Source organism: Ovis aries, chromosome 19 (assembly GCF_016772045.2).
Source record: "Ovis aries strain OAR_USU_Benz2616 breed Rambouillet chromosome 19, ARS-UI_Ramb_v3.0, whole genome shotgun sequence".
In the NCBI taxonomy this organism is placed as follows: domain Eukaryota; kingdom Metazoa; phylum Chordata; class Mammalia; order Artiodactyla; family Bovidae; genus Ovis; species Ovis aries.
Genome location: NC_056072.1, coordinates 51,306,290 through 51,320,334, shown reverse-complemented (window position 1 = coordinate 51,320,334; position 14,045 = coordinate 51,306,290). Strand labels below are relative to the sequence as shown.

Below are 14,045 nucleotides of genomic sequence, written 5' to 3'. Positions count from 1 at the left end.
CTCCTCCCTCACAGGCAAACTGGGCCCCACAGTGGGCTCCCAGGAACCCTGACTGGAAGGGCAGGCGGGCACGGAAAGAGGGTCCCCTCCTGCTGTGGGGACCAGAGCCCAGGGGTGGCAAGGGGGCTAGACAGCTGTGAGCTCCAGCAGGTCCTCAGGAGACGGGGAGGGGACTGCTGGGCCAGCAGCTCAGGACTTGCCTGGGACAGAGCGCATCGAGGGAGGGGGCTCAGGCCCCACTGAGCTCAGAGATATTCTTAGAGCCTGAGTCAGCGGCAAATCGAGGCAAAGGATTCTTGCCTTGCCTGTCCAGGCAGCAGTGAGAAGCCAAATGGGAACACTACGCCCCGGGCTATCCTCCTCCCTGAATCCAGAGTAAACACACAAAGCCGGCTTCCTCGAGGACATTTCTTGGCCTCTCCTGGTCTGGGGAGGTCCAGGGTCCCCCAGAGGGCGACCCACAGGACCCACAGCAAGGGGCTTCCCACCTGAATCCCTAGGCTGGGAGCCTTAGCAGGGTAAAGGCTGGGTCTGCATTTCCCATGGCCCCCCACACCCCTCTCCTGGGACAGGCTGGTGAGGAGCATCCCCCACGTGGCTAACTGCAAACAGCTGGCCTCAGCTCCCCGCAGGCATCAAAGGCTTCCGGCCTCCATGCCGCAGCCCCCACACTCACCCCCAGCTAAGGACACATCGCCCTGTGGGAAGGCAGAGCGTCTAGGACACGCAGGACCGGGGGAAGTCCCCACTCCCCCACCCATGGTCCACTGGGCTCCACGCCAATGACGAGAGGGACGACGCAGTTCTCAATGCAAGACTTTATTGGTTGGTGGGTCAGCAGCAGCACAGGTCTGAAGGACAGAGGTGGTGTGTTTATGGTGGAGGGACGGCGAACCCCGGCCCCGCCCTCTCGCCTGCACAGGCTTCCTGCCTAGAAGCGCAGCCAGAACATGCCGCTACGGATCCGGTTATAATCTGGAAGCTGTTCAATGGGGCCTGTGGGGAGAGGGTGGGGCGTCAGGGTGGGGTACCTGGGTGGTACAGGGACACCTGGCCCCGCGCCGCTCCCCACTCAGAGCTGCCCAGAGCAGCACAAGGCAGGCTTTAGTCGAAAGAGGGTAAAGAACATTCCTCCAGAGGGTGCTGAGCCTGCCCCTTCACGCTCTGGCCTCTGGAGCCCCACCCCACACGCGGAGGTGTCCGTTACCTGGCGGGTGTGGGGTATTGATGGAGGCACCTTGGCAGGGAGTCAGGGAGCTGCCGGGACAGGTTTTCTGAGCAAGAACTCCCTGGCAGCCAGGCAGTTGGGCAGAGCCTCTTGGGGGCCCCAACTTGCTGCTCCCAATGAAAGTTGGGGGAAGGGGGGAAGCAGAGGCAGAGGGGAGGCCCAGACAACAGCCTGAGGCGGCGGCCAGAAAGCGGACCTTCCAGGCCACTCACCAAATCCAGCCACTGCTGGGCACTGGTCGTAGAAGTACTTGGAGCAGACCTCACGCACCACCCTGGCGTCCACCTCCTACAGGACGATGCAGAGGGCACGCTGAGTGGCAAGGCCCCTGGGGACCGGTCAACAGCATCCAGCCAGCCAAGACCTTCCCCATGTACCGAGGAGCTGACCCCGCACCTGAACAGCGGCAGGGCTCCCCCGGGCCCCAGGCACCCGACAGCCACCCATGCCTCTGCCCTGCCCCCTGGGTTACACCACCGAGGCAGACCACACTGGAGGACACCGAGGTGCCCACAGGAGCAGTCTGCCTCAACTCCCCACCCTCTGCAAGTCGGCCAGCTCAAGACTCCCAAAGCCCTCTCCCCCAGGGGCCTGTTACCGCAATCCGGCTTTCCCACTCCGCCAGGGGAATGCGGCGGCCGTATGTCAGGAGACTGCGTCCGATGTCCTCACACACAGGAGTGGTGCCTGCAAGGGTGAAGGAAACTCACAGGCCCGCACCGAACCCCCAAGGCTCTGCGCTGACCTGGCGCTTGGCCTGACCCTAGACCACAATCCTCACCTGTACAACCTAACCAGTATCCATGGGCTTCTCGGGCCTGCCCACAAGGGGTCCCTGAAACCCCAGGCCCCCGGGGAAGGGGCAGCGGTGGGACATGACGTGGCCGCCAACGTCGTCCTTGCCAGTCTCGCTCAGGGGCACTGGTCGCGCTGGGACTGTCACCGCCTGTACCCACCCCACCCCTCGCTGCAGGGCTGCAGGACTCACCATCCAGATGAGACACCAGAGCGTTTCGGAGGAGGTTTTTGCCACGGACCACCTCGCTCTCTGTGGCGCTGGTGCACAGGCGCATCCTAGGGCAGGGGCGGGGTGGGAGTCACCCTGAGAGATGCTGCAGCCCCCGAGCCCCCCACCCGCCGGGGCCAGCAGCAGCAGGCCGCCACTCACCACTGGCCCTGCAGGACGAACATCATGTCGTCGATGCTCATGTGGTCGCAGACGAAGTGCGCGCCCAGCAGCCCGGTGTCTGCGTAGCAGATGTTGAAGGTCTGGAAACTCTGGCACAGCTTGTTGGTCACAGCAACGGAAGCCAGTGGGCTGGACAGGTGCTACCAGGGGCCAGGGTGGTCAGCACCCACCCTCCTCTCTGCCACCCGCCCCCCTGAACCCAACAGGATGAGCGCCCGGTGTCCAGTTGCCCCTCTTCCCTGAAGACGAGGTCCCCTCCCATGCCCACTCACCATGCCGCCACCGTAGGTGCAGTCGTAGTGGCCGATGATGGCGTTGGCCACCTGGAGGGCCACGTTGTCCGGGTTGGCCCAGCCAGGCCCCTCCACTGCGATGGCCACGTGGGCCAGAGGCAGGCCGTCCTCACGGTGGCGGATCTGAAACGGGACGTGCCAAAGCTGAGGGACAGCCAGACCTCCCCAGGGATGGCAAAGTTGCCAACTGTGGCTGGGAGCATGTGCACACGAGTGTGACCACGTGTGCCTGGGAGGCAGCAGCCGTGGGACCCCGGCCCGACTCCCAAGGCACCCCCGGAGTCATGAAAGAGCCAGGCACACGGGAGCACCACCCCCGCCCACCCCACAGCCTACCTCACTGCCGGTGAAGCGGCACGGAGTGAGAGTGGGCACAGCGTCCTCGTCGTACGTCCCGGAGAGGCCGCTGAAGTGCTTCTGGGCGAGGTCGAGCAGCTGCCGGTGCTCCAGCCCTGCAGAGATGGACAGCGTGCTTACCCGTCATCTGGGCCCAAGATGCAGGGTCTGGGATGCCACACAGAGGCGGAGGAGACCCCATGTCCTGCCTCGATGGAAGACCCCCCAAGACAGGACTATCAGGACAAGGTGAGGGAAGAGGACCCTCCACAGACTCACTCCAGCTCGGCAGCAGGCGGGGCAGGCCCCCTAGGGCCCAACAGCTCCCACCACCTCGGCCACAAGGAAGCAGCACACGCCGGGCTGAAGGACGGGCCCTCATGTGATGCACGGTACCACACACAAGACTGGTGCCCCCTGGGCATAATGCCACCCATCCTGCCTCGCCCCTCCAGCCCTTCCTCAAGCAGATTCTTTAGGGCTGGCGGGTGAGAGGGCACAAAAAAACGCCATGCAGGGCTGTGACCAGCTCTGGGGTCCCTGTGCCAAGGACATGGAGCAGCAATGTCACAAACTCACGTCTCATGCCCTGCCGGACCTCCCCTCCACCAGAGGCTTCCGCTGCCCCAGCCCCCCAACCAGCAGGCGCTGTGGTAGGAAGCAGCGGCCCCAGCTACAGGCCGCCAGGTGCCTTTGCCTTTTATTCCTTCCTTCCTTGAGCTCAGATCCTGCAGGTGTGATGTGTCAGGAGCTCAAACTGCTCTTGGTTCACTAGCCCCAAGGTCACCAGCCGAGCTCCTCCTATCAGTCTCTCCTGTCCAGCCAGCTGCCGTTAAGTTGGGGCGGCATCCTTGACCTGCTCCTGTCCCCTCCTGGCTCGGACGTCCAACAGGCTTCCACCTACAAACCCATCTCGAGTTCATCCACTTCTCTCCCTTCCTCCTGCCACCTCCCACCAGGCACCTGCCGCAAGCCCTCCCTGCAGCCGCCTGCTTCCGCTCTGGCCCCGACATGGCAGCAGCTGCTGCTGTTCAGTCGCTAAGTTGTGTGCAACTCTGCGACCCCACGGACTGTAGCCCACCAGGCTTCTCTGTCCATGGGACTTTTTTCAGGCATGAATACTGGGGTGGGTTGCATTTCCTTTTCCAGGGGATCTTCTTGACCCAAGGATCAAAGCCACGTCTCCTGATTCATTACAGCGGAGCCACCAGGGACGCCCACGTGGCCGCAGAGCAAGCCTCCAATCACAGAGCAGCCCGTGACACCGCCCTGCCCCTCTGCACAGACCCCCGCTCCCCATGTAACTATACCCCATCACTCTTCAGCCCTCTGTTCAAATGACACGTGCTTCAGAAGCACCTCCCTAACCTCTGAGTCCCCCACAAAAATCCACCAACCACACCATGCCTTCCTTTCAGGGCACTTTCCATCTACCATCCGACGTCCAGTTTCCCACTGACAAGGCCATGAGGAACAGGCTGGAGGCCTGAATCTCCCCCCAGCCTCAACCTGCGTCTCCAAGGACCAGGTGAGGCTGAGAAAGTCCTGAGGCCTGCAGAGGCCAGCAGGCCAACTGAGGCATGCATGAAACGCAAGCCGCAGCCCCAGGCAGCAGCAGAATCCCACCCCACCTCAGAGAGCACAGGACCAAGATCACAGCCCTCAAGGACAGGACAGGGCGGGACCAGGGTCTGCGGGAATGGAGGATCCCCCACAGTCAGAACCAGGAGACCTGGCCCTGCTAATCAAGGCCGCAGCCCAGCCCAGCCCAACCCCCATTACCACAGAGCTTTAGCCAGCCCACTGCTCACCTCCAGCTGCTGCCAACACCATTCGGGGGGCCTTGTAATGCCGGCTGAGGTACTCGGTCAGGTCTGCCCGCGACAGCTTCCTGCAAGACACACCACCAAGGGGTCAACACTGCTCCCAAACCGCAGTGATGTGGGTCACACAAAATGGGGCTGAGGAGAGAGACAAGGAGATGCGGCTTCACTGGATCCTTGCCCCGTCTCTGGCACTTGCCACTCTGGGGCCAAGAAGGCAGCCTTCACTGGGGCCTCTCATGTCCAACTTTAGGACAGGCTTGGAGTCCCCTCCAAGGAGGGTGTGGGCTGACATGGGGGCTTGAGGGGCAGCAGCAGGGCTCCTCCTACCAGAGGACAAGAAGCCACGTGGAGGGACCCCCAGAGCACCCTCCTTCAGGCTGGTAGGACACACACATGGAAACAAAGCCCGCAGTTTGAGTGGGGACCACACAAACATTCAAGAAGACTCCTGGGGAACACGTGACAACACAGAAAATGTCTCCAGTTGTGTGAATTAGGAAAATAAACAGCAGAGGCACTCGGCCAACTAAATGCAAACTTCTGCAGCTGCGGCCTGCCCAGGCCCCAGTAAGGGGACGACCTGCCCCCTGGACCGGCCAGCTCGCACCTTACATTCTCACTGGGCCCCTCCACGGACTGGGCTAGAGGTGTGCCCTGGAAGGCCGTGGCGTGCAGGTAGTTGAAGACCACGTCCCGCATGGACGTGTCATTCTCCTGCAGCTCCTGCAGGATCACGTCCCGCTCCTTCTCAATCTGGGAGTCCTCGAGGCTGCAGTTCTGCACGATGTCGGCCAGGAGCTCTACAGCTGGGTGCAAGGAGGACAGATGTGGAGACAGTGACAGCATAAACCCCCCAGGCCTGACCCCCTCGGTGCCAAGGCCCTTCTTTAAGGGTCACCCCATTCTTCAGTCAGGCCAGGGGCTCCCCAGCACCTGTCCTCTGCACCCCCGGAGTCCTACCGCATGCTGGCCTCGCCCTCCAGGCTTACCTTTTGGCAGGTCCTTTGATAACGCCTTAATGTAGTAAGCCGTGTGCTCCCGGGTGCTGTAGGCATTAAGATGGGCCCCCATGCTCTCCACTTCCTTCTCCAAGGCATTGCCAGGCCGATTCTTTGTTCCCTGGAACCAGACAGGAGCCACATGGGAGCCCAAGATCCCCCATCCTCATAGGCTGAAGTGCCAGCAGGACCACTGGTCCACAGGTAGCGCCCTCAGCAAAGACTCTGGAGTTGCAGGGCCCAGAATCTGTGCTCACCAAGTGCTCAGCAGGCCTTAAGCTGATCAAGGCTACAGCATCGTGGACCGACAGAATGGAGACATCCTGGGGCCAGGGTAGAAGGGCATGCCCAAAGCAAGTGTTACCTGAAATCTAGCATCCCCAACCAAGAGGGGGGACAGCTCAGGGGGGGCGCATGTGACTGCAGAGCACCCATACCAGCCTGACCTCACCAGCACTCGCTTACTGACAGTCACAGTCAGGTGACCTCACACCCGTGCTCTGGCGATGCTACTACCCACTCTCCTTCACACCATTTATGACTCTGTGTGTGTGCCAGGGGCCTCTGTGGGGTTCAGCCTTCGTCCTGAGTGTGTGTGTGTGAGTACTGCTGTTCAATGACACACACCTGCATGCTGAGACTGACACGCACATCTGTGATGCTGGAGCTGGCTAGCTGCCCATTCCTGCTCCACACCCTCACCAACCCTGTATCTTCTCTATTTTTCTCATTCGTTTAGACACTCAGTGTCTACTCCATGCAAACACAGGGTGGCTAAGGGGTTGTTCTCATCCTCACGAAAGCTCCTACTCGATTCCACAAATCAGAGATACACAGCATTTTACAAAAACTAAGTTGCTGGGCTTGTTACAGTGTATGTGTACATCCACAATTCTACGTCCACGCAGGCAAACAACACAGGCCTGGCCTCTGGTGAAGAGCAGGGCTCCCATGCTCCTTGGGGTTTTTCTGGCTCTGGGGGCCTTGTGCAGGGGTTTACCAGGTAGGCGCTCACTCAGGAGAGGGCTGGCCCATGGGGCGTCTCCCAGGAAAGCCAGACAGAGATGGCTTCCCTCCACCCCCTTGCTAAAAGTCCTAAGTGAGGAGGCTAACTTTTCTGACTTGCGCACTCAGGAGCGACAGCAGGAAGCCCTCAGTACAGGGGAGATGCAGGACTGTAGGAGCCTCACCTTGAAAGCCAGATGCTCTACAAAGTAGCCAGCCCCGTTGTTCTTCTCAGTCTCGTAACGGCTGCCGGCATCAATCCATACCCCCACCTGGACAAGAGATCACCAACAAAGGTAACAAACAGAACAGACCCCAGTCCCCACTCACACCCAACCCTGCGGGATCCAGAACAAGCCCCAGACAGGGGCTCACGGTTCCAGGCGGGGGAAGACGTTCTCAGTAAGCCCCGAGATCGGACGCTCGGGCACCAGCTGACTGACTAGTCACACTGCATCACCTCTATCTAGTCCTTGCTCTAGTTTCTGACTGGTGACGAGACTCCCAGGGAGGCTTCTAACTGCACATTCACCTGTCCCACCACTGCAGAAAATTCTTAAAATTCAATCTCACTTTTCAGTTGATTGTTTCTTCTTGGCAAACTACTAATCAGTTGCAAACAACTTTTTTTCTCCTTCCTAAAAATTACACCATCTTTTTGTTCTGGAGATTGCGTTCTTTCGCCATTAGAGGAGGCTCATTCATACTTAAAAAATCTTTTTAATCAGACCTGGACACCTAACACTGCCAACACACCTTGGCACCCAATGAGAGATTCTTATAGTTTTAATAGCTTCCTTGTGTGCTGTGAAATGCACATCACACTACTCACCCCCATGGTAACACAGATCTAATCTTTTCTTTTACTATTTGTATCATAGGTGATTGAAAATGCTCACCCTAAGAGATGTACATGTATGCTGTGTACCATAAATTCTTACATGAACAACATCTACTACCCATCTAACATCTTCAACAGATGCGTTTTATAATCCACAGTATTCCTTGATTACAACTGGCAGCATCCTTTCTCTGGCACTTGAGCACAGCCGTGCTCCTTAAGATCAAGGGCATCTTTTGTTTCATTTTTGCTCTCAGTCGCTAAGTCACACCCGACTCTTTGTGACCCCATGGACTGTAGTCTGCCAGGCTCCTCTGCCATGGGATTTCCCAGGCAAGAATACCACAGTGCGTTGCCATTTCCTTCTCCAAGGGATCTTCCGGACCCAGGGATCGAACCCATTTCTCTTGTGTCTCCTGCATTAGCAGGTGGGTTCTTTTGCCCCTGAGCCACCTGGGAAGCCCTGGGCATCTTAGTGTCCATGAAATACAGCATTCTCAATCAAGTTTTCTTAACAGGCTGTGTGTCGGCTTATACAGGTGTCATGTAGTAAGAAAGCGGCCCATCACTTTTTGCAGTGTTCAGTCACAACCTGTATCACAGGGCATTATTCCTGGAAAACTCAAAGAATTTACCAATCAAACCACTTGCAGAGGGCGTGGGGGTGGAATGAGAACCAGAAAGATCGCCTCTGGAGAATCTTCTCTCCTGTTTACCTAACCAAGATATCTATCTTTGAGCCAATCTTCAGGAAAATTATCCATTTAACTGGAATTTTCAAGTGGTTTTCTTTTGCAATATATTTCCAATCTAGCCAAGGGATTACGACTTTGGGCCATGAGGCTGGCAATTACCTAAGTCTCTGAATCCCATTTTCCTCATTGAAGGATGACTTCTTTCATATGGGCTGCTAAAAAAAAAAGCTGAAAAGGGGGTTGGCCTCCTGACTGGCAGGCATCACAGGCTAAATGAGTGTTGCTTTAGTGAGAACTGCCTCCATGGGTAGAATCGCGACTGTAGTGGGAGGATCCATCCTCAGGGTGACTGAGGAGAGTCTGACCGAAACCACAGAGCCCAAGGTCACACCCCGACCTGGGAAAGGAGGCCGTGCCCCATACGGAGGCGCCCTCCTGACAGCGGACTCCGCTCACCGTGCAGGTAGGCTGGGAAGACTGCTCCGAGGCCACTCGCAGCCCGTTGTCCAGCTGGCTGACCTGCGTCTCTGGCACGCTCTGGAGGGCCTGGGCATAGGTGGCGGTGCCCCTCAAGTCAGACGACCTCAGCAGGGCCGGCTGTTGGAAAAGGGCGACCGGGACTGAGGACTAGAATAGGGGGTCGCTCCTCAGCTTGCAGGCCTGCAGTGTGGGATCCCCATCCCCGTCCTCAGGCGGTCCACGAGACTCCCATTCACGCCCTCGGCCGTGACCTTCCCACGGCCCTGACCCCGCGACCTCCCCATTCTCCACGGGCACTAAGAGCCCGCTCCTGGTCCGCGTTCCGAAGCCCCGCTCCCCACAGCTCTGCGCTCTCGTTGCCACCTCACCGAGCGGCGGGTGCGCAGCAGCACTCGCGTCCCGGCGCCAGCTGCCCGGCAAACCGCGGAAGCCGCCATCTTCTAAGCCACAGTGGACGCCGGGCCGCGCCACGCATGCGTAGAGGCGCCAGGCGCAGGCGCAGTACTGGGGTCTTGGCGCTCGGCCGCCCCCTGGCGGAGGAGACCGAAAATATTCATTTACTCCCTGCAGGTCGCTGCTTCCTGTCTTCGCGTCCCTGGGTACCAGCGCGCATCAATGCCCCTGGCTAGGCATCGTCCTGCTCAGGTCTGTTCTGGATCCAGTTCGTCTTCCCCCTTCACTCGTGGAAGAGTGCCCGACGTTTCTTACGAACCATGGGCGCCTCGACTGCACTGAGTGCTCGGAGTGGGCGAGCGGGCCGGAAGCGCAAGCACAGCGTGTTTGCGAACCGCAACCCCAGGGCTAAAGCACCAGGCTGGAACCTAGGACTGCTGGGCGACTATTGAAAAGTCACGGTTTTCTTTTTAAAGGAACCGAGTAAATTCAGATGGTTGATATGGAAAGAATTTAGCAATATATTGCTAAGAAAAAAGGAACCATTTTAGAGACTAATTTGTGAAAAAGATTCCTTGTTTGGAAAACAAAACACACAAGAGGACTTGCATAGACAACATAGAGAATTCCTAAAAACTCACTGTAAAGTCTCAGTCAGATGACTTACAGAAAATAAATTCATGGGAAGGGGAAAGAGGCTACCATTTTCACACTTCTGTTTTCTTTTAATACATGATTTAAAATTTTTAGGGAATTCTCTGGCAGTCCAGTGGCTAGGACTTGGCGCTTTCACTGCAGTGGCTGGGATTCAATCCCTTGTTGGGTGACTTAAGATCCTACAAGCCGCTATGCATGGTCAGAAATTTTAAAAAAAAAAGTAAAATAAAACTTTTATTAAAAGTATTTGTTGCTTTTGCAATAATGGCATATTTCTGAACTGAACTTCCTTATACAGGTATGTGAGATTTTTTGTGACCTTTCAAAATATCACTCAATGAAAATAGAACTTTCTTTTGTGAAAGTGAAACAGAAGGGGCTTCCCTGGTGGCTCAGTGGTAAAGAATCCGCCTGCCAGTGCAGAAGACACTGGTTTGAGACCTCATCTGGGAAGATCCCACATGCCAAAGAGCAATTAAGCCCATGCAGCACAACTGTTGAGTCTGTGCCCCAGAGCCCTTGTGCCACAACTGTTGAAGCCCCCACACCCTAGAGCCCCTGCTTGGAACAAGAGGGCATCACCACAGTGAGAAGCCTGAGCACCCCGAGGAGGAGCAGCGCTGGCTCACTGCAGCTAGAGAAAGTCCATACAGCAAGGAAGACACAACACAGCCAAAAATAAACAAGCAAAATTATGTTAAACATCACAGAGAAGATGCTTAAGTGTGCACTGATTAATATCTTGTAAACTAAAATGACATTATCATGTAGAAGTACAGTGTTTTTTTTAATTACTGGTGTTTAGAACCATGTTATATTTACAGAAAATCTGAGCAGAAAGTACAGAATTTCCCATATACACCTGCCCACATACAGCCATGCACAATTTGCCTTATTAATATCTTACCTTACTCTGATAACTTTGTTAGAATTAATGAATCAGTATTGACACATTTATTATTACTAAAGTGCAAAATTCTTGGACTTCCCTGGTGGCTCAGCTGGTAAAGAATCCGCCTGCCATGTGGGAGACCTGGGGTCGATCCCTGGGTTGGGAAAATCTCCTAGAGAAAGGAAAAGCTACCCACTCCAGTATTCTGGCCTGGAGAATTCCATGGATTGTATAGTCCATGGGGTTGCAAAGAGTAGGACATGACAGAGCAACTTTGACTTGATAGTTTATTCAGATTCCCTTAGTTCATTGTCATCTAATGCCTTTTTTGTTCTAGGATCCTGTCCAGGATACCACATTACATCTCATTGTCATGATTTCTTAGGCTCCTCTTGCTGTGACAGTTCCTTCCAGTGACCAGCACACTGCGTACCTTCCTTCCAGCAGTGTGCCTGCGCGCAGTCATTTCAGTCGTGTCCAACTCCTTGCAACCACATGGACTGGAGCCCACCAGGCTCCTCTGTTACTGGGATTTTCCAGGCAAGAATACTGGACTGGTTGCCATTTCCCCTTCCAGGGGATCTTCCTGACCCAGGGATTGAACCCACATCTCCTGCATTGCAGGCAGATTCTTTACCCACTGAGCCACCTGGGAATCCCTCCAAAGAGCTCACTGCCTCCAATTCCTCTCCTCCCACTCTCTCCCAAAGCCACTCCAAGTCCACCCCTATTCATTCTTCCAAAACCACCCCCTATTCATTCCTCCAAAACCACAGCTGTAAAGGTCATCCGTGAACTCCAGGTTGCTAAATCCAGTGGCCAGTTCTCAGTCTCGTTTAACCTGGTTGGACACATTTTCCTCCTTAGAGCCTCATCTCTTCTCCACGTTTATTTCCCATTCTTTCCTACTGTCCCACCTCCCTGGACACTCCTCCTTAGGTCCTCTGCTAATTCTGCTTCACCTCCGACTTATAGACAATGAGTGCCCAGGGCTCAATCCTGGCACCTCTTCCCTTCCTGATCAAAGCCTTCTCTCTGGTCACCTCATCCAGTCCCATGGCTTCAGTGCGTCTACACCAACAGAGGCTCCTGTATTCCCATCATCTACTCACCGTCTCCCCTGGAGAGCTAACAGACATTTCGATTTAACATGCTAAACTCTTTGCTTTCCCTCCCAAACTTGTTCCTTCCATAACTGTCTTCATCTCAGTAAATGACGCTTCCATTAGCCAAGTTGCTCAGGCTGAAAATCTAGGACTCGTCCTTGACTCCTCTGTCTCAAAATCCACACCCAGCACCTACCCCCCCCCCACCCCTGCTTCCTCACCTCCCCCTGATACCCTGGGGTGAGAAGGGAAGGACAAAGACAACCAGGAAGTGTGATGTGGTAGATGCTGTTTCAAGAGATTGGTCAAAAAGGAAATGCTACTAAAAGGTCAAGTACAAGTAATGGTCATTGCAATGATTTGGCAAGAGTCTTGGATGAGTCACTGATTTTCTGAAATTTACTTGGCATATGGGGGGAGGTGAGATCAAAATATCTTCCCCCCCTAAATTGCAAGCAGATTTTTGTAACAAGTTTTATTTTGTTTTGTTGGCCATGCCGTGCTGTACACAGGATTGAATCCACGCCCCCGGCAGTGGCAATGTGGAGTCCTAATCACTGGACCAGCAGGGAAGTGCTGGAACACCAATTCTTGACTAGGCCGCCTTTCTCTATCCATGTCTGGGACTCCTTTTATTTCCCCCAGAAATTCTCAAAACTATAAAGCAGGTCCACGTAGGCTGTCTGAGAGGGCTCTAACACTCACCTTATTCTTCTCACTCAATATTTGTTTGATATACACTTAAGCTTATCGGTCTTGAGTTATTCTTTTTATGTGTTTATCTTAGTGTTTAAATCATGCTAACATGTACATAACATTTAGCATCTGTATTATTACATCTTAATTATTACACAGTTAAGTGTGTATTAATTACAGTGGTATTAATTACATTCAAAATGCTGTGCAGGGAATTCCCTGGCAGTTCAGTGGTTATAACTTGGTGTTTTCACTGCCAAAGCCTAGGTTCAATCCCTGGTCTGGGAAGTAAGATCCTGAAAGCTGTGTTATGTGGCAAAAAAATATATACATATATATTATGCAACATTACCACTATCTACTTTCAAAACTTTTCTTCATACCAAACAGAAACTGTATTTCCATTAAGCAATAACTCACCATTTCCACTTTCCTTGAATCTCTAACCACCTCTATTCTACTTTCTGTCTCAATGAACTTGTCTATTCTAGGTACTTTGTATAACTGGGATCATACAGTATTTGTTGTTTAAAAGATAACAGGCCCAAAATAGAGTCGCTTATGCTAAGCAGCATGCCACCAAACCAAGTCTTAATTTTAGCTTGGGCCCTCCTAGAAATTAACTCTTAAAGCAGTTGAGCAGGAATCACCTGATCAATACTACTTCATCTGCCTAATAAACCATGCCATTCCCTAAAGGACAAGAAATTTGCAGTAACCAACTGCTTTTTTTTTTTTTTTGCCAACTATAATATCTTTGTTCATACTCCCTTTTACCTATAAAAGTCTTCCACTTTTGTTCAGATCCTGGGAGTTCTTTTCTTTTGTAATATTTATCTATTTACTTACTTGGGTGGTTGTGCCAGGCCTTAGTTGCTGTACACCCGCAGAATCCTTAGTTGTGGCCCAGGGATCAAACCCAGGCCTCCTGCATTGGGAGTGTGGATCTTAACCCCTGAGCCACCAAGAAATGGTGGAACTCTTTCCTATCTGCCAGACTGGATGTGCCTGATTTGAATCAAATTTTGTTCAAATAAACTCTTAAAAATTTCAGCATGCCTCCGTTTATTTTTCAACATTGTCCTTTTATGTTTGGCTTATTCCACTTAGCATGATGTTTATCTGTTCATCTGTAGGCAGACATGGCCTCTTTCCACCTTTTGGTTATTGTGAATAATGCTACACTGAACGCCCACTGACATACAAGCATCTGTGTGAGACCCTGCTTTCAATTATTTTGGTATTTACAGAGGAGTGGAATTGCTGGGTCATATGGTAATTCTATTCGTAGTTTTTTAAGTAATCACCAAACTGTTTTCTAAAAGCGGTTGTGCCATTTTACATCCCTGCCAGCAATGCAGGAGTGTTCTAATTTCTCATATTTTCACCAATATTTGTAATTTTCCATTT

At 53.8% G+C, this 14,045-nt stretch overlaps 1 protein-coding gene across 1 annotated transcript; it reads right to left on the bottom strand.

The window, feature by feature from the left end:
* Positions 1–803: 803 nt before the first annotated feature.
* On the bottom strand, positions 804–9,366 carry LOC101110095 (cytochrome b-c1 complex subunit 1, mitochondrial). Its single transcript, XM_012100093.3, has 13 exons — positions 9,260–9,366; positions 8,868–9,008; positions 7,061–7,147; positions 5,862–5,991; positions 5,480–5,678; positions 4,858–4,937; positions 3,047–3,162; positions 2,690–2,833; positions 2,397–2,557; positions 2,217–2,302; positions 1,827–1,915; positions 1,441–1,516; positions 804–996 (listed from the first exon to the last, which is right to left on the bottom strand). The coding sequence occupies exons 1-13, from the start codon at positions 9,326–9,328 to the stop codon at positions 932–934; spliced, it is 1,443 nt and encodes a 480-aa protein (XP_011955483.2). The 5' UTR covers positions 9,329–9,366; the 3' UTR covers positions 804–931.
* Between the last annotated feature and the right edge of the window lie 4,679 nt (positions 9,367–14,045).

Excerpts from the sequence above, each read along its gene's own strand:
- LOC101110095 (XM_012100093.3), bottom strand. The coding sequence starts at position 9,328 with ATGGCGGCTTCCGCGGTTTGCCGGGCAGCTGGCGCCGGGACGCGAGTG. Across the intron at positions 9,009-9,259 it reads TGCTGCGCACCCGCCGCTCG|CCGGCCCTGCTGAGGTCGTC; the intron begins GTGAGGTGGCAA and ends CTTTTCCAACAG. Across the intron at positions 997-1,440 it reads CCCAGCAGTGGCTGGATTTG|GCCCCATTGAACAGCTTCCA; the intron begins GTGAGTGGCCTG and ends CTCTCCCCACAG.